The sequence below is a fragment of the Ictidomys tridecemlineatus genome, chromosome 13, assembly GCF_052094955.1.
Source record: "Ictidomys tridecemlineatus isolate mIctTri1 chromosome 13, mIctTri1.hap1, whole genome shotgun sequence".
Classification (NCBI taxonomy): domain Eukaryota; kingdom Metazoa; phylum Chordata; class Mammalia; order Rodentia; family Sciuridae; genus Ictidomys; species Ictidomys tridecemlineatus.
The window spans coordinates 13,544,751-13,565,436 of record NC_135489.1 but is presented as its reverse complement, the minus strand read 5'-3'; the positions used below and the strand labels follow the sequence as shown (position 1 = coordinate 13,565,436).

Sequence of the window (20,686 nt, the reverse complement as noted above, 5' to 3'; positions counted from 1 at the left end):
TTGGATTGCATTGTTCCAGAAATTGTCAAGGAAGTAGTAATTTATATGTATCCCCTGCCTGTTTTTCTTTCCTTTCGTATTCAGGTTGCCACAACTTATAGAAATAGTTGGCAAAATTAATGTTACTTCAACTGCTTGTGTCCATGAATTCTCCAAATTTTTTTGGCGCCTTTGCCGGACATTCGGCAAAATTTTTACGAACACTAAGGTAAAAACTTGAATTTCATATTTTCTTCTATGCAAAAAACATAGAAATATAATATGTTAATGCTGTAACAGTAATCGAATATAGAGTAAGAAAATGAGCCCTTCCTGATAACTTAGAATATTATGATAATAAAAGAAATTCTAGTTGATAGTAGTCTTATCTTTATTAATGTTCAGAAAATAGCTTACCTAAGTTTAGTTTGTATCCACACTAGTAAGATTTACTCACTGCAGATATCTCAAAGGTTTTCAGCATAGGAAGTATCAATTAAGGAACTCAACCCAATTCTATGAATATACTTTTTGTACTTACTACCATCTACCACAGGATCTGGAAGCAATTGTTTGTTCAGCACACTTGGACAAAAAATCTGAGGTGATTGTGGAACTGCAAAACTTTCTATTTCGAACGTGCTATAAGGATCCTACCTCTTCAGAATAGCATGGACACTTGAGATGTATTTTAATCATTACCCAAAGTATAATTTTTTACATAGGCCTATATGGGTTATTCTGTAGGTTTAGGTATTAAAGTCAAAATGTCCTAAGATCCCAATTTCTTCTTTAATACTATTACCCCATTTTTCTTTATAGCATATTGTTTAGTTGTTTGGAGATCTAATAAAAACATTAAAAGTGTATTTGTTGTAATCAAATATTAAACAAGACATTTAAAAGTTAACATTTAAATATTGTATTTATTTTAGTGCAGCTCTTTATTATTAAATCTGTAGTTACAATGTTTAAAGCAAAAGAGTATTTAGGTTATGTTCTATTATCTGCTGACTAATGGTCTGTGACCTTTTTTTATTAAAGGTCAAATAATCTGAGTTTAGTCTTTTCATGTGTGAAAGGAAGATGTTTCACTGTCTTTTAATTCTATAAGTATGATTTAGTGATTAATCTTTAACAATGATATTTCTCTCAGTTTAATTTGAAGTATATGTAAATTAATATGTTGGCCTGTTGTACTCTAATCAGAAAGCAAAAACCAGATCTTGGTATTAATGTAGGAAAATCATTTTACATTTCTCATTAACATCTAATTGTCAAATATAATTTGATTTCGCTGTTATCAGTATTGGCAAAAATTGTTCAACATGTCCCAAACAAGAAGCTGTTTTTTCTTTTAGAAAACCAAGTGGGAGTCATTTTAGCACTTAACACTAATTGATTGTCTTCAGTAGTCTGAAATCTTGTGGTAATTCTAATAATAAAAAATTGAAACAAGCATTTGCTCTAACTTAATATACTTAAGTTAAATTCTTTACTTGATATTTAAATGTTAAGGAGTGCAATAAAAGATTAAGATGGATTTCACACAATAAATATGTTAGCTGTGAAAGTACCTCAAATAAATTATTTCTTTTAAATATAATCAAATGCTATTTTTTAGTAATTCTAATCGGATAATAACAATCTAAGTAAAGCTTTTTATCACTATGTTCACTTTTTAGGAGGCAGTAATTTTGAGCATTTAAAATGATTTTGGGACTTGGCACCATGGCACACACCTGTAATCCCAGCAGCTTGGGAGGCTAAGTGAGGAAGATTTCAATTTCAAAGCCAGCCTCAGCAAAAAGCCAGGCACTAAGCATCTCAGGGGGACCCTGTCTCTAAATAAAATACAAAATAGGGTTGGAGATTTGGTTCAGTGGTCAAGTGCCCCTGAGTTCCATCCCTGGTACCAAAAAAAAAAAAAAAAAAAATCATTTGGGGGCCTGGAAATGGAACTTGGTGGTAGACTACTTACCTCACATGTGTGAGAAGGCCTTTTCTTTGATCCCAATACCACAAAAAATAATAAATGAAATTATCTTTGGAATAATTTTAATTTAAGGAATAAAACCAAAGGCCATCAGAAAATACTTGTTAACCAAAATTGATTTTTATTCTTAAAGGTGTTATTTTTAGTAACTTGATTCTTATATTTAGTATATTTCTGACTACTTAAATAGTCTATAAGCAAAATAAATTAATAATAAATAGTGGTAGCAGCAGTGGTAGTAGAAGCAGTAGTAAACATTTTATTAGTCATTAACTAATCCATTGAACTTGAGACTTTTTGGATCTTCTCTTTGGGCTGCTTAGGTCAAACCTCAATTTCAGGAGATCTTAAGACTGTCTGAAGAAAATATTGGTAAGTTTGTTCATTACTACTTCTAAAAACAATTGAATCTCTTTATTCAGAGAAAATGCTATATTCAGTATATTTAAATTATATAAACCAACAAATACAATTTGAAAATGCAAATTTTTATTATGGAAGTTCTTAGTTTTACAACTGGTTGCATCTAATATATTCTTCCAATGTGTGGTGTCATTAAATTAATCTTTATTCAGATAGATTTTAAATATCTACCTTTATTGTAACCAAATTGAACTAAGGCCGAGCTTCTCAAACTGGATACTTGTTAACTTGTGGGAAATGGTAGAAGGAAAGTATAACATGCCCCCCCCACACCCATTTTATCTTGTTTTTTTTAAGGTTTGGGGGCTTCTTTGTTTTTTTTTCTTGTTGTTTTTGTTTGACACATTCTCCCCAAAGGTTATTTTTAATAGCTTTTTAAATGATTGGTGTTTGAAATTAATATTTGTTCATATTACATGTTTAATTATGAACTCTGGTGATAAATTAGTGAAGAAAAATTAAAATATTTTGGAAACTGACTTTTTTTAAATTATTAACTGAATGTTTGGTTGTTCAGATAGCTGGTGATTAGCCTCTGTGTATACAGTTCACATCTATGAATAAAATTTACACTTGTGTTCCTAGCCTCAGATTTATCTCTCAACTAACTCTGTCATCTTATATCAGTACACTTCTCATGAACAAGTTATTTTTATCAAGAATAAACAAAGCTTAATACTAAATTAATGTGAAAATGAAGCTTTCTGGTTTTTGCTAAAGTTTCTTCAGGACAATAGATAAATACGTCTTTTCAACTCAATTTCTTTATGACTTTGAAAATAATTTAAAGCCATATAAAAATATAAATATAATAAGAAGAAAATTATATGAGCATTGACAAATGTAAATCACGTAAAACACTACCTTATGATCACTAAATGAGAGCTATTAGCACTGTAAATAACTCACCTCATTATCTTCTTTGGAACTTTTCTTTGAAATTGTCCACAAGTACAGTAAAAGAAATTTTTTTTATTAAAGTCACTGGGCACACCTCAGTGGCTGTTTTACTTAACCTGATTCTTCCTTGCTCCATGAAAATGATAAGGGTGCTGAAAACTCTACTGAGGGTGCAATAAGCGCTCTCCAGTTACAGTAGTACTGGAAACTAGGGAGAATCTCATATCTGAAAGCCGATTAAATAATATAGATCTAGGATCCTGCTTTTAGCTGAGTGACTCTACATTTTACAAGCACTGCAAATGGAAAGCATTAATGTTTTGGAAGAAAGACCTAGCTATATGGGTAATTGAGATACTTTTTTATAAGTTCTAATTTCTGATTTGGGAAATAGGAATATAACATCTCATTTTGGTTATTAAATTTTTTTACCATCTATCAGAAATTTTTACTCTAATGGTCCTTCAAGAAGCATTATGTTGTATTTTATAATAACCAGTGGAAATATGCTTTTACTACAGTGTTTTCCAAATGTGTAACCTTGCTAAAAATTTTTAAGTATTATGACTTTTTTTGTTTACATCTAAAACATACTTGGACTTTTAAAAATATTTTAATAATTTTAGATTCCTCAGCAGGAAATGGGGTCCTCACTAAAGCTACAGTCCCCATTTATGCAACAGGAGTCCTTACGTGTTATATTCAGGTAAGGGAATAATTCTTATTCTCCAACAAAAGTACCTTCAAGGAGTTGCGAGTAGAGTGCTTACCTAGCATACACAAGGTCCTGGGTTCAATTCCCAGCACCACCCAACAAATAAAAACAAAGTATCTTCGGTTTAGAAAAATACCTAGTATTATGTTTTCTCTATGTGAAGACATAAATTATAAATCTGAACCCAAAAGAAAAACAAAATTTTAAAGAATTTATAATGGAGAATATATTTAAATAATATGACTGAGTAAAATATCAGTTGAACAGTAAGTTTAGAGATTATGTGCTTTTTGATATTTTGTTAATGTTATATTGTACTTATTTAGTAGAGTTTCTTTGTGTTTCATAAGAAAATCATAAGATTTTCATAAATAAATGACAGCACATGTGTTAGGTGATACAAATTACAAAATGTTGTAGAATACTTTGTCATTGTTTTCATCTTAGTACTTTTTAGTAATACTTTATTGTTTTTTGTAACTACATAATATCTGCCCCAAAACGTAATACCTTATAATTATTACAAACCATTTTATTTGTTCATTACTCTTCTATCTGGGCTTTGTTCAGCTGGCTTCTCTTCTGTTGCCTTGGTTTGGTTGCACATATTGCTGCATTAAACTAGTCTGTTGGTAGGGTTTCAGGGAGGTTGGCTGATCCCCACAATCCATGTAGTTTTAGGGCCTCTCTTTACTCCATGGCCTCTGGAGCAGCAGAGCCAGGATTTAATACCTAGTGGCTGAAGGCTTCCCAGAGTGCAAAAGCAGAATTTGCTAGGCTAAGGCTCAGGCCTAGAATTAGTATATCACTTCTACAGTATGTTGGTTAAATAAAGTCTCAAGCCTAACCCAGATTTAGAGACAGGAACTAAGCCAGAATGTATATTAAGAGATGTGGCTCATTGATTGCCACCAACTGAACAGACTACCTAACTATCCTTAGCGTTGTTTTAAGTAAATAGCACATGATATAGCTGAAGGCATATTAGTAGGCAACTAAAAATGGGTGGAATCTCTATTGCAGCTTTGCTTTGATACTGATTTGTTACTCTCTACCTTTTCACTAAATGCACTGCTGTGTTTTTAAATTGTTATATCCTTCCTTTTTCATTTTAATCATTGATTTTTGCCAATCCTTTATCTTTTTTTTTAATTTTTTTAAAGAGAGAGTGAGAGAGGAGAGAGAGAGAGAATTTTTAATATTTATTTTTTAGTTCTTGGCGGACACAACATCTTTGTTGGTATGTGGTGCTGAGGATCGAACCCGGGCCACACGCATGCCAGGCGAGCGCGCTACCGCTTGAGCCACATCCCCAGCCCCAATCCTTTATCTTAACCTCATTCAAAACTAACCTATATAGGGGGAAAAAAGATAAATAGTAATATAGTCTTTCTCATGTTTCTTTTTTAGAAAATATTGTTAGTTGTAGATGGACACAAAACCTTTTATTTTATTTATTTATTTCTATGTGGTGCTAAGGATCGAACCGAATGCCTCACATATGCTAGGCAAATGCTCCACCACTAAGCCACAAGCCCAGCCCTTTTCATGGTACTTTTGAGATATTTAGAAGCTATTAATTGTTGACTTCTTATGTCTTCTGACAACTTCATTATATATTTATTTTCTGATAGAATATTGATTCCCCTTTTTTCCAGTCAGGTTAATATATAACATACAAAGTTTTTAGTTTTTTTATTTTTTTAACTCCCCTAATTAGTAGGTTTGCTTTATCTAATATTTCCTTTTTAAAAAATTTTTCTAATTAGTTATACATTACAATTTTGATATACTGTAAACAAATGGAGCATAACTTCTCATTCCTCTGGCTGTATATAGTGGATAGTCACTTCAGTAGTGTATAACATTTCTTAATAAAAAAAATTCCTGATTATGAAAATAATAATAGCTCATTGAAGAAAGCTTTGAAAATTATAGATTTATTTTTAATCAAGGGAGAGCAGCTGTTTCTCTTCAGAACACTTTAGTCTATATTTCAGTATGCAGTTTTTCTCCACTAGAATATTACAAAGATAATTTCTTGGAAATCAAATTTCTACTACTAGGAAGATAACTATTTTAATAGTTTATATTTAACTATGTAGCTCCAAAATTCATGGGAACTAAATTTGACAAATTTTAATAATTTTTTTTTTAATGTTCTAAATCACGACCATTCAAAAGAACTTTCTGCAGTGACAGAAACAATGTATATATGTGTTGTCCAGTAAGGTAGGCACTAACTACATGTGGCTATTAAGCCTTTGAATTAATTATAGCTAGTGCAACTGTAAGCTACTGAATCTTTTGTTTTATTTAATCTTTCATTCAAATTTAAATAAAAATAATCACATTTGACTAGTGAATGCCATATTGACAGCACAGGTCTAAGCCAAATAAGATAGCTTTTGTCTTTATGATCATACATATGCTTAAAAAGTATCTGTATTTTGTTTAAAAATAGATGGGTAGGGGCTGGGGATGTGGCTCAAGCGGTGGCACACTCACTTGGCATGCGTGGGGCACTGGGTTCGATCCTCAGCACCACATAAAAATAAAATAAAGATGTTGAGTCCACCGAAAACTAAAAAATAAATATTGAAAAAAAAAATTCTCTCTCACTCTCTCTAAAAAAAAAAAAAAAAAAAAGATGGGTAATTATGGTATGTAGTCCTACTTGATTGCTTGAAAATTCATCTCAATATTTTTCCTCCATAGGAAGAAGACCGAAAACTGTTGGTTGGATTCTTAGAAGATGTAATGACCCTGCTTTCACTATCTCATGCTCCTCTTGATAGCCTGAAGGCTTCTTTTGTGGAACTGGGGTAAAAAATAAATTGTAGTTTACAGTTTTTTAAAAGGTACATAAAAGAAAGAGATAAAAGACCCAGGTAACTGAGAACCAAGCAAGGAAGGGAAGCCCCAGGATGATGGCTAAGGGAAGTCCCACTCTAATAGTTTTAAAGCAGACCAAAGGAGCGCCTACCCAAATTGGAACAGGACTAGTTTGAAGAAAAAGGGGAGGAGAGGGACTATTATATGTTTCAACTATTGCAAAAAACAAGTAATAACAGGCTTTTGAAAAAAAGACAAGTTAACATTCTCAAATTAGATTTATGGAGTGCAAATTTTGTCTCATTACACAATAATTCTCTTGGTTTTGAGACCTAATTTTTTTGTTTTGTTTCGTTTATTTAGATATTCTTAATACTTTTTAAAATCAATTCATTGTAGTTTTAAATGGAAAGGGTGCAGATAGGTTTTCTTTGAAGCAATTGGAATAATAAAACAACAAATTTGAAAAAAATGTAGTTTCTCAGAACTGAAAAAGCACCTCAACTAAAAGCCAGCCCCCAGACTCCTTTTTCCATTATGTTTGATTTGCTTAGTTGTACTCATGATCTCATTATCTGGCTGCTAAAGTAGCTTTGTCTCAGTCTTTACTGAAAACAAGCTTATGCATTTATTAATTATACCATATTATATTTGAATATTTTCATAGCCAATATAGTTCTCCATACAGGTGGTTTTAGTTGATCTTATTTGATCCTACAGCTACAACCATATAACATAAACAGGACATGTATTGCTTCCCCAAGTTTTATAGATGTAGAAACCAAGACTCACAGAGGCTGTAACTTACCCATCTGGTTCTTATTAATGCTCTTTCCTGTTTTCTCCTAGAGAAATCTTTCTTTATTTATAATTTTAGTTTTCATTCTATTAAAATGTCAAGGTTTCTGGGCTGGGGTTGTGGCTTAATGGCAGAGTGCTTTGCCTAGCATGTGTGAGGCACTGGGTTCGTTTCTCGGCACCACGTATCAATAAATTAAAAAAAAATAAAGGTTCATTGAAAACTAAAAAGTATATATATATTTTTAAAAATGTTAAGGTTTCTGTTGCAATTGCAGATACTTAGAGAAGCTGAAAGAATGATTTCTGAATGTGGTTTATGGTTTTATTAAATGACTTTATTTTTTAAAGAATCTTAGCTATACAGCAGAATGCCATATGTTCTGCCAATATTTTTATCATTAATATTTTTTATACATAGTATATTTCAGTACATCAGTAAGGCACTGTGGCTTTTAATTTTAACAATGGTAATTTTTTTCCAGTGCGAATCCAGCTTACCATGAGTTGCTGTTAACTGTTTTGTGGTATGGTGTTGTCCATACTTCAGCACTTGTAAGGTGTACTGCTGCTAGAATGTTTGAGGTATGTTAATATGTGTCTCTGTTGATTCCAAGTAGAGGGAGAGGGAGACAATTTTTATGGCATTGAACACTGTCTAGTTGTGTACTGTGTGATGGGGCAGAACTTTAGCTTTGACATATTTTCTAGCCTTATTGGTTCCTTAAATGTTATTCTCAGTTTTAGTTCTTAAATTCTTTTAAATCTTATTTTAATTTCAGTCTTATATAAATCTTTCTGATTCTACTTTTCTACTTATTGAAGTAAATGACTAGTTAAATAAACTAAAATAACCTGGGTATCTTTCAAGTTATGGATTCATTAGTAGCATTAAAAAATCAATTATTACAATTATGGAAATATTTGATTTATTCATTACTTCAACTTGACTATTCCTTCTTCTCATGTTTTATCTGGAGTAATATCCCTATACATTAACTGCCAATAGACTTAAAAATAAAGAGGAGATTGTTCACATAATTTACCTTGATTTTATGAAATTGCCACCTACTCAAGTTTGAAAATTGAAATATCTATCTGTTGTACCCATCAGGTAGCAAATTACAACACAGCCAAGTATATTCTTATAGAGAGACATTTTTAGAACTTCAGTCAAGCACTCAAGTTGGTTTAGTCTTTCTTGATGCTTTTGTCTTACCATAGTCAGGCTTCCTGGGTTCAGTTTCCACCTCTGCCACCTGGTGATCTTATAAATTACTTTGGCAAATTTGAACTTCTTCATATCTGAATTTCGTGATCTACACAATGAAGACAGTAATAAAAGTGTTCATCTCAAAGGACCGTTGTTAATATTAAATGAGTTAATGCTTGAAAGCTACTAATACAGTGTCTGGAATATAAGAGCATATAATAAATGTTAACTATCATTATAGTTTTTATATTCACACTATTACTTCACAAAATAATATAATAGTGCAGGGAATATATATATGCTTATCCAGACTTATCTCTAATGTTCATGGGATTCTTTAAGCATTTATTTCCATAAGAATTAAATATTTTTGAATTTCATAATTTCACCACAATTTAAGACAAATTGCAGTCAAAAGTATAGAATACGGATATACTTAAAATATTTTTCTTCTAAATTTTTTAAGATATACTATTGCCTTCTAAAAATTTTAGGGCTGGGATTGTAGCTTAGTGGCAGAGCACTTGCCTAGCACGTGTGAGCACTTGCCTTAGCAGCACCACATAAAATAAATAAATAAAATAAAAGTATTCTGTTTAAAATAAATAAATAAAATGAATAAGAATTTTAATATATAAATTAGATCCATGACATCTAAAGAAAATCCCATTGTATGAGGAAGTTGAAAATTCTCAATTCATATTATTCCGTCAGTTGTTTTACATATTTGATTAAAAATCTGTAATCCAGGGCTCTTTGTGCAGGTGAATGCTAAAATAACTATTTGGTTTTATGTCTAGTACAAGTTGGTTCTGGTTACAAGGAATTTTGATCTTTCAGCATGCTGAAAGATCATTGTAGAAAAATGAAAGACATTGTAGAAAAGTCTCTGTTCACTCTCATCTTCCCCCTCTAAAGAAAAAAGAAGTAACCTTTTAAATGAAGAGCTGTCTCTTTAATATGTTCCCCTCATGGGATTTTATTCTAAGACCAAAAAAGCTAATTGTTTTTCTTAAACCCTTGCTTTCTAAAATGTATGTAGGCACTATTGAAACATTTATATATAAATATAAATAAAATATTTTTTATATAATATATATAAATAAAAATAATTTAAATAAATAAACTGAAACATCCCTTGTTTTTGTTTTGTTTTTCAGCCTTGTTTCTTATATGTAGCTATTGTCTGATCTGTGTCAGTACTGGTCTGAAAACTATATCCAAACTTAAGCAGTTTTCAGTGTCTTCTCAGGTTGATTATGAACTTCTCAGTCTAGTTTGAGAGACTTTCAAAATTCATTTATGAGGGCTAGGGCTATAGCTTAGTTTTACAGCACTTGCCTTGTATGTGTGAGGCACTGGGTTCAATCCTCAGGACCACATAAAAATAAATAAATAAAGATATTGTGTCCATCCACAATTTAAAAAATTATTTAATAAATTTATGATAAATATTTTACAGGTCATGGTAATACACCTATCAGTAGGAGAAATTAAAGGTCCTTTTTTTTTAGTGATCCTTATTTTAAACAAAATTGTATTAAGTACAGTTCATGAGACTTCTTTCGATATTAATGCTTTATAATGAGAGTTATGGCTGATTCCCCTCAAAATGAATTATATCAAGATGACAACATAAAAGGAGACTTAAAATAACTGAAAAATACGTGAGAGCAAAAACACTTGAGGAGAAGGTGAAAAATGGATATATCTGGAACCTAGTATAAAGTACTGAAATCAAACAAGAAATTAGCCTAGGTTTTAGATGGTAAGGCACAAGGGGAAACCTAATCAGTTACATTGTTCTCATTGTTAAATAAGAGTCCATGTCTTACCTTTTTAAAAGGGGAACGTGGCATCTGGGATTGTGGCTTAGTGGTAGAGTGCTCACCTAGCATGCACAGGGCCCTGGGTTCGATCCTCAACACCACATAAAAATAAATGAATGGAATAAAGGTATTGTTTCCAACTATAACTAAAAAAATTAAATATTTAAAAAAGGGGGAACATACTGTGTGAGTCTTACTATGATGCATTAGATTTTTTAAATGATGCAGTAAAAAACCTCTTTCATATAAGTGTTTTTATTGTATCAATCATAAGGAAATCAAGAAGAAGGCATGGACATTAAGTCAGATAAGACAGAATCCATTTTCTAGCTCCACTATTTATTGGCTCTAAATGCCTGGATAAATAACTTCTCCAAGCCTCAATTTCTTCAACTGCTAATATGCTGATAATAATGTACTTGCCTTATATAAAAATCAAATGGTATATTGCTTGTGAAGTGCATAATAATAATTGATAACTCTTTACTTTCTGATTTTCTAGTTTAAGAAATTGAACTTAATCTCAGAGCAGCACAAAGTTAAACTTGTCCCCTCGATTATCCTCTTTTTTAATATTTTTAGTGGCCACAAAAGCAGATATTTCAAGATATACTTTATGGATTCAAAATCTGAGCTATCTTAGTTATAAGATGATACAGAGAGAAGAAGGTTTTCTTTAATAGTATTTGAACTTTCTTCTCCTGTTTCTTTATACCTGACATCTATAACTAAGGTAATAACGAAAGTTCCTTTGTTGTTTATTCCTAATCATCTGTGGTTTCATATAAAAATTACTTCAGAATTTGGAAGTAGATTCTAAAATGAATTCAGTTGGTAAGTGGAAACAGATTATTCAAAATTAAGTATCTTCACATAAAGTGAGGTATGCTCTCATGTGTTGCATAGGGATATTCACATATGCACATAATGATTTCTGTTATTAAAAATTCCATGGCATCTTGATCTTCTGTGAGGACTAGTTCCATTATTAGGTGAACAGACTGATTCGCATTTAGGATTAAAAATGCTTACACTCTGAAGTTGAAAAGAGGGTTTCCCTTCTCTATTAACCTCAAATTTAGTAATCTTTATAAAACAAATGCATACTGCTCAATATGGTTCTGTTTTGCAAATTAGTGTTATCTAATAAATGAATTATTTTAATATATTCTGATTATGTTTATTTGAAAATTTATTCAAGATTTTAGAGAAATATAAAACAAAGAACTATTTAAAAGTTAGCTACCAAACTTTTAAAAATTAATTTTATTTTCCAAATACATCACAAATTATATTATTGAAGTAGTTATAATAATTAAGTTCTCGTTTGTTTCTTGAATGCAAATTCTTTATCATATAAGTATATTATGTGAAAATCAATAGTCAACGGTCCTTTGAGTTAAATATTGCCATTTTCAGATAATAAAACTGAGTTTCAAGAGATAATGTAATATATCTACAACTACAAGCTAACAAATGGAGAACTGGAGTCTGAACCCAGAGCTGATTCACAAGTATATTACTCTAGAAGTATTATGTTGCATTATGCTCTATACCTCTAAAGAGAAAGCTCTGTGATTTAAAAGGTTGAGAATTTCCCTATGTGTTTTTTAAATTTACTTACTATAGAACAATCATAAGCAGTTTAGTCATGGCTGTTAGACATTTCAGTTTGGTTTAAAAACAGTTCAATTTGTACCATGTTGGTCATAATTAAACCACACCAGATTTCCTTTGAGAATTTAACCATAACACCTTGTGTGTGTCCTCTAAGTTCAATTTTCTTTTCCTCTTACATTATATTTTAATTGAACATGGAAGTACATAGACTATTTGATCAAAAGTACACTGCCATTCAATCAATGATGAAATTTCTTTTCATAGTTGCTAGGCTGTTTAAGCTTTTATTTTCTTGCTAAGCATTCTCTGCCTTTGTAAAGCACTCTAGTAGCTATATTTGCTTAGCTTCTAATTTTGGTTTTGCTTTATGTTTTCTCTCTTTCTCTTGGTTGTCCCTTTCTTCTTCCCGTGACACTGTATTTGCTCTTTTCGTGCATCACCTGTGAATACCCCCTGTGCTGACCAATCAGCTGTTGGTGAAGGGGGTGAATGAAACTCTGGTAGCTCAGAGGGTTGTTCCTGCTCTCATTACACTCTCCAGTGACCCTGAAATGTAAGTGTCATCCCTGCCTTTTTCGTTCAGCATCCCTTTCAAAAATGTGCCTGTCAGGAAATAGCCATCAGCTTTAGAATTCATTGTAGAAATCTTTGAAATAATAATACTGGCTGGGCTTGGTGGCTCAGGCCTATAATTCCAACAACTCAGAGGCTGAGGTAGGCTGAAGAAGGAGAATTGCAAGTTCAAGGCCAGTCTTTGAAATTTAGTGAAATTGTGTCTCAAAAAAATACTGTTTTTAAAGGCTAGGGGTGTAGATTAGTGAAAGAACACCCCTTGATTTAATTCTCAGTACCACAAAAATAATAATAGTAGTAACATTACTGGATTATGCTTATTTGATTTTTAAGCTTTATCATGTTACTGTTCATACATCGTTTTTTTAAAAGCGAACCCTCACAGTAAGACTAATTTGGAGGCCGTGTATTGGCAAAAAATGTATCAGTAGTATTAGTATTCAGTTAACATTTTCAAACGTAAAATGTGCTGATGGACTATTTCTTCCAAGCCAAGAAAGGATGCTCTGCTAATCTCACTAACAGGTTGTTACCAGTAAGTGTAGTGGCATGAACCAAAGGCTTAACATTTTAATGTCTCATGTGAGTGACTAAACCAAGAAAGGCCAGTGAGTCTGCCTGCCCATCCTCAGTCACAGCTAACCCAGTTCTCATTCCAGTTTACCAAACCATTTTTTATTGCATGTTGACTGGTTTACAGCTGACTCTTCGAGGCATGAGTGAAGCGTTAGTTGACAAGCGGGTTGCTCCGGCCCTTGTTACCTTGTCCAGTGATCCTGAATTGTGAGTTTCACAGACTGCGACCTTAAGTTATCCTGCCTGTCTTTTTGAGCATTCTTCTTGGTCTGCTTTTTAAAATTTTTAATTTGTCATTGCTAGAGACTAATACAGTATTTTTACCTACTATGATTCACATTTTATTAATACTTACTTTGTATCTCAAAGAAAGTTTCAGTTTCTTTCTTTTTTAATTTCTAACAGCTCTGTCAGGATTGCCACAATTCCAGCTTTTGGCACTATTATGGAAACAGTTATTCAGAGAGAGGTAGGAAATCACCAAAATGTATTTATATATGTGTATCTCATTGAGGTGATGGTGACATATTACCACACATGTCCCCATTGATAGGGGCAGAAGGATTATACCTTTTATGTTATTTCTTATTTGTGGGCAGAGGAGTATCTCATATTTGAAAGCAAGATAGCCTAACTTAATAATAGGCATATCCCCATATCCTAAGGAACTAGTCCATATTCCATATGTCCAGTCTTCTCAACTAATTAATTAATTAATAGGCCAACCTCAGGTGTTCTGAGTCTAACTGGATATTGGAGTTTTGAGTAAGCTTTCAAATCAAGCCTAACTCCAAAGCCTTATATTTTCTAGTAGACTTTTAGCCAAACTGTGTAAATTCTTGATTGCAAGTTTGCACAGATTTGAAAATTATTTTACAAGTTAACAGTAGGAACACAAATCTATTTTACAAATGAACAACAGAAAGCACCTGTATTCTGATAACTATGTCATTGATGCTACCAATCTGGTGTCATCTTAATACTACATCTGTCATTAGTGATTCAAGAGAGTACCAAAAGCTTTCCTCCCTAAAGGTGTATTTTGAAACTGTGATTCCATTTCAAGTTTTTAAGATTCTGTCTGTAACATTAACTGTAAGACACATCTCAAAATTAGTATCAGAGGTTTATTATTTGTTATCATATTGGACATGTCTTTACACAAATGAAAAGCCCTCTGGACTAGAAAATAAATTACTTGTGGATATAGTCCCTGGTCACTTAAATGTAAATAATGCTTTTCATTTAATGACATTTTACCAAAAAAAGAAAAATTTAATATAATTTCTTTGTCATAAAGATTAAAATTAAGTAATTTAGTTAGAAACATTTTTAATTTTTCTTGGTGAAGCAACAGAAAAAAAAATCATTCTGCAACACTTGCAGTCTTGGCAGAATTTCAACATATTCTTAAATCCTAAAATAAAAATGTCTTAGGGAAATATGAGTAAGATATAAGTCATTAATGACTCATTGCTTTCAGAAGGTGGATGATTGGGTAACTCATACTGTGACTTAAGAGTTATCATTTTGATACAAAATCATAAATTTAACCATCTTTGCCCTAGTTACAGGGTTTTTTCCTTTTGATTTTACATTTTGTCAGGGAATATTTTTATTTTTTTTTTTTTAAAAAGAATAAGAATAAAAAATGTGAAAGCTTTTCTGAGCTAAAAGACTACATAAGTATTTTATTATATCCAAATGTCTAATTTCGTGGGGTTATAAATTGTTTGAACTTACTGCTGTAAGCTATGTTTAGTATGTATATCTTTCATTTTAACAACAGTATTCATTTTTAATATTCTATAAAATGACAATATAATATCCAATTTTAAGTTACTAGAAAGAGTGAAAATGCAGTTGGCTTCTTTCCTGGAAGATCCTCAGTATCAAGACCAACATTCTTTGCATACAGAGATCATAAAAACATTTGGTAGAGTTGGGCCTAATGCAGAACCCAGGTTCCGAGATGAGTGTAAGTTGCATTTTTCTACCTTTTTTCCTGAATTGTCAGATCAAAGCCAGAAGCTTCTCTGAGGATTTGTCACATGTTAAATAAAGCCTTGACTGCATTTTATCTTTTCTGTGTTGAAAACTGAACTCAAAACAAGTTATTTATTATGAATCCAATGTGGTAATTTGACATCATAAGGTGCTAATTTATCCATGTTTGAGGAATATAGAAAATTTCAGTACATATTTAGACAGACATACACATATCCACACATGTGCATATGCATACCATTCAAGTTCTGTTAACTATTAACTGCATGAATGCTTTATTCCACAAAACCCCCCACACCCCTATTCCTTACTATATGTTATATTATCATATATTCAGTACATAGTATATATTTGGTATACTATATATCAATTGCTCTAATACATATGAAAAGTGACTCTAAACTTCATTATTATAGAATCATTTCTTAATAATAGCTAATTGCAAAATACTGTGCTGCCTTGTATTTTGAGAGTTTTTATTATAGGGAAATTTTGTATTTCTAGATAAATTTTTTATTTTTAGTTTTAGGTGGATGCAACATCTTTATTTTATTTTTATGTGGTGCTGAGGATCAAACCCAGTGCCTCAACAATGCTTGATGAGCACTCTACCACTGAGCCACAACCCCAGCCCCTCTAGACATGATCTTATGAAAGCTATGCATTTCTCCAACTTAGCGTGTTGTCAGCATGACACACCACTTTGTTTTAATGCAGTTTGTTGATCTGCTAAATGATCTGCATGATTATTTGCTAACACATTTTCTCCAGTTTCTTTTTTTTACTGTGGTCCTCAACCTTTATGACAACAGTTTCTTTTGGTAGCTTCAGTCCATCTAGAAATTATTTCTCCAGAAACACATCAGTTATCATTGTTATACTTTAGCCCTTAATTTTAGCAGTTTGTCATGATTTAGAAAGGGCCACAGGTTCAACCACTTAATAATCAACTTGGTTTCTAATACAGAGTTGGATTCTCCAGTAAACTAGTTTTTGCAAATCCAGCCTGATATTATTTCTTACCATTTTTAAGATAAGAGTAATCAAAAAGTATTAAGTCAGTATTGAGGCTGCAGGGTCCAAAACATATGTTGAGGGAGGACACCACATGTCAGAAATGGTCTTTTCACTGTGCAAGTGTATTCATAGTTAACCAACCAACAGAAAAAGCATTGGTATTTTAGTTTTGCAATAGGGCTAGACCCACATGTGGTAACATCAAATTGACAGATGATTTTAGTAGGAGCTCTGAGGTACTTTGACTTCATTGAGGCTGTAATTACTCTTAGGCAAAGAGAAACTCCTGTCTTCTGGACTAAGGGGATAGTATAAATAGTTTTGGGTCTTTAGGTTATACTGTGACACTGAGTTAAAAACCTCTAGCATGATCTAACCTTTGTACATTCAAAAGAAAAACTGTTGATCATCTATGAAGGATCAGTCTGGATTCCTATACTTTTGTTAGATCATTGGAGTCTTTTTTCTCAGTCATTCTAGGTCTACAATTATTTCTCAAAGCAAACATAATGTCTGTATCTTAATTTTGAGGAACTTTTAAAAATAATCATACTACTTCATATGACAGATTATTTATAGAGTAGATACATACCTATTATATTTGTAGGATTTGCATAACAAGGAACTTTCTTCTCCTAGTAGCCCTAAATTAACAGTTATAAATGGGCTTAAGAAAAAAAAAATGAGCTTAAGAGAAGATTTAGGATAGAAATTCCCACTGCTTGGGGCTGGGGCTGGGACTGGGGCTCATCTAGCGAGGTGCTGGGTTCGATCCTCAACACCACATAAAAATAAATAAAATAAAGGTATTGTGTCCAACTAAACATATATATTTTTTTAAAAAAAAAAGAAATTCCCACTGCTTTAGTAGATCTAGTAAACCATTGTCCCTGACATCTCCTTTAACTTATCATATACCTGCAAATACATTTTCATACAACCTTTCACGTTCTAATATAATCAGAATGGTTTTTAAGATAAAAATCTCTCCCCACCTTCACTGGATTTATTGTCCAGTTAAGTGGCTTATTTAACTGTACTCAAGCAATTCCCTTTTGGAGTTTAGAGGAAGAATAGAGAATTTGGGAGTGGTAATGTCTTCCTTGGAGAGTAGCATTTTAGGTATGTAGATTATTTGTCCCTCTACTTCTTAACTAATAGAGGACATTAGTTCTTTAATTAGCCTTTGTTTTTCTAACTTTTAGTTATCTCAGGAACTTTGGTTCTGATTTTTAAGAACCAGTTTTTTTTATCTGATACCCTATGGAGTTAGTTTGTTTTTAGTTATTTCACTTTGTAAGGTTTTCTAAAAATATTCAGTGATATCCTGGAAATTTGCTAGAGGGTCAATTTTCTATTACAAATTAGTTTTTTTTTTTTTTCTTGGTTCCTTATTTCACATCTGAGCACATTTATTTAAAAAGAGGAAAAGATTTCCTTTACTTTTACTGCCAAATCTACCCTAGAATATTTTTTGAAAGTTTTCTGAAATATAGTTTTATGAATTCTCTTGTTGATTTATCTTTATTTTAGTTGTGATTTTTAAATCTTTGTTCAATCTGCCCTGAAGAAGACAACTTTACAGTTGTTTTATGTTATGTATTTCCTATTCTTTTTCCCTGTGAAGATTAATTTTAGAATTATGCTCACCTAGGCTACTAAACCTTTTCTTAGTCTTTAGTATCCTACTGCTTTTAACCATTTAAATCTATCTGATGTATTAAAATTAAGTAATTAGAACAAATGAGGTAGCCCAGGATAATACAAGTACAGTGAAATCTTGGATTCTATAGTACATTTTTATATTCCTGAGAATTAAGAGGATCCTTATGTAAAGCCTTTAACTACCTCTACTTTAAAGTTTAAATTAACTTCTATAGATTTATCTTTTAGTCAAGCATTTTTAAGGAATATTATACAGTATGATCATTGTATTTTTTAGAAAAACTGAGGAAAGGTCAAAGACTAGGAACAATAAAAGGGCTATGCATGATTAGATCAAATGGCAAGAAAGGTAAGTTTCAGAAGGGTTAGAAGTGAACTATAGCCTTTGGGAGAACCTAAGCCATCTCTCCTAAGAATCCTAGTTTTAATGGGAAATGGTATTCAGAAAACACAGTCTTGGGCACTAGAGATTGCTCATTGCAACTGCATAGGTTATTATTTCATTGCTTTTACTTTATTTTTTAAAAATTTTTAGTTGTAGTTGGACATAATACGTTTATTTTATTTATTTTTATGTGGTGCTGAGGATTGAACCCAGGGCCTTACGTACAAGGCAAGCACTCTACCACTGAGCTACAACCCCAGCCCTCCCCACCATTGCTTTTACTTTAGTAGTAGGCTATCTGTATTTATGAAACTTTACAATATTCTATAAGGGTATTGAACCCTCAGAACTTAAAAATTCAGGCACCAGTGCCATTTGGCATTATTTTTTATAAAGCATTTTAGAAACTAAAGGTAATAGTATTATTAGGGAGTAAAATAACATTATTAAAAAAAATTGTGAGTTATTGAGAAAATAATAAGTGTATTATAATAATAATAATATTTTTATTAAAAAGCTTGTTTGTAAGGACAAATAACACAAGGTATAGGTTGTTCATGTTTGTGTGTGTGTGTGTGTTTCTTTTTTCAAAATTGGGAAAATGAATTACAGTGAGCCAAAATCACCCATATGCATCCCCATAACTAGTTAATAATTACAATAGTAAATAATCTATTTCTCCCAAATCCCAGATCACTTTTTGTTTTGAAAAACATACTTTCTTCCTAGTAAGAAAAAGAAAGCATAGAATGTTGATAATCTTTTGAAAGCATCCAGCAGTAAATAGAATTTTAGAAATTAAAATGGTAAATCTTTTGTAAAGTATGAGGGTTTCATATGCATGTTTGGGATAAAAATGTAACAATTTCTTTTTTCTTTTTCAGTCGTTATACCACATTTACATAAGTTAGCCTTGGTGAACAACTTACAAATTGTGGATTCTAAAAGACTGGACATTGCTACCCATCTTTTTGAAGCCTACAGTGCACTTTCATGTTGTTGTATCCTTGCTTTATCAAAGTATATCTACCTTTTTGTAACCAATTTTACAATGAACCTTAGCTTCAACTTATTAATATGTAGAAAATTGAAATTTTTATTTTCCTTTGTCCACTTCTTTTTTACAGTTGTTTTATAATTTTAAAAATAACTTAAAATTCTGTTTATATTTCTACCTTTTTAAAATAATAAGTTTCTTAGACCGAATTTTATTATGTTAATCAGCTGTGTAACAGAGCAAAAAATAAAGCCAGAATGAATTATAGTCGAGAGACTTCCATTTATCAAAAGACTGCCTTATATATGTCCTGGCAGTTAAGTTTTTCAGTGAATATTTAATTGCTGGTATCCGGTGAATTTCTCTTACAGAGGTATCACTCATTGGAAAAGTACAGGGACAACTAGGAGAAACTTAGATCATATAAGCCCACATCAACTCTATATTGTAAATAAATAAGCTAAGGCTTAAAGATGATAGTGACTTATTCAGTTTTTATAGTTAAAAGCAAAACTGTGACCAGAACAAAGAACTTTAGTCATTCTCCCCCAACTCCCATTAAATATTCTCTTTACTATCCTATGCCTAGTAAAATAAAAACTAAGAGGAAGTAAAGATGGGCAAAATGAATACCAACTTCCTGGCTCTTATTGAAAGGCAGAAGAGTTCAAAAAAGGAAATAAGAGATTGAAAAAAAAGTGGAATGTTGAATATTCAAATAGAACAAATCTGCACACTAGACACAGAATCAGAGAATTATGATATAGAGGAATTGGAAAAATGATAAGAGGTTCCTGGAAAAAACAGCAAAAAGGAAGTTTCAGGTTTATGATTTCTGATACTGAGTATATAATGTTCTTAGATTTTTACATTTTTCCCAATTGTTTACACATGGTTGCTTGTTACTGTTGGTGCATTTGAATTTATATAAAATAGTGAGATTCATTGTGAAATATTGTACAGCATTTAATAACAAAGTAAGCAGGTACTTTTAAATAAGATAAATGCATAACACTATTGGCACTGGATTTTTGACCAGAAAATATCGTGGGAGATTGTTTTTACTCAGAAAAAGTAGAAAAAACAATCTATTAAGGAGCTGCATCTCCTTTTGAAACTATTAAAACTTTTATATAATTGGATTCATTATTGAGTGTA

The 20,686-nt window shown here is 31.6% G+C and overlaps 1 protein-coding gene across 10 annotated transcripts in view; it reads left to right on the top strand.

Moving 5' to 3' along the window:
- Positions 1 to 20,686, top strand: part of Relch (RAB11 binding and LisH domain, coiled-coil and HEAT repeat containing) — a 99,188-nt gene that overhangs the window by 65,959 nt on the left and 12,543 nt on the right. For 5 of the 10 annotated variants that reach the window (XM_021724949.3, XM_021724948.3, XM_078029922.1 and 2 more), the window contains 9 exons: positions 85 to 208; positions 2,299 to 2,347; positions 3,925 to 4,004; positions 6,732 to 6,838; positions 8,132 to 8,231; positions 12,779 to 12,861; positions 13,863 to 13,926; positions 15,297 to 15,435; positions 19,416 to 19,532. In XM_021724949.3, coding sequence (XP_021580624.2) covers positions 85 to 208; positions 2,299 to 2,347; positions 3,925 to 4,004; positions 6,732 to 6,838; positions 8,132 to 8,231; positions 12,779 to 12,861; positions 13,863 to 13,926; positions 15,297 to 15,435; positions 19,416 to 19,532 — 863 coding nt within the window. Of the gene's footprint in view, positions 1 to 84; positions 209 to 2,298; positions 2,348 to 3,924; positions 4,005 to 6,731; positions 6,839 to 8,131; positions 8,232 to 12,778; positions 13,665 to 13,862; positions 13,927 to 15,296; positions 15,436 to 19,415; positions 19,533 to 20,686 lie in introns of those variants that run through there. The other 5 variants (XM_005323012.5, XM_040272338.2, XM_021724947.3 and 2 more) reach the window with 4 other exon arrangements.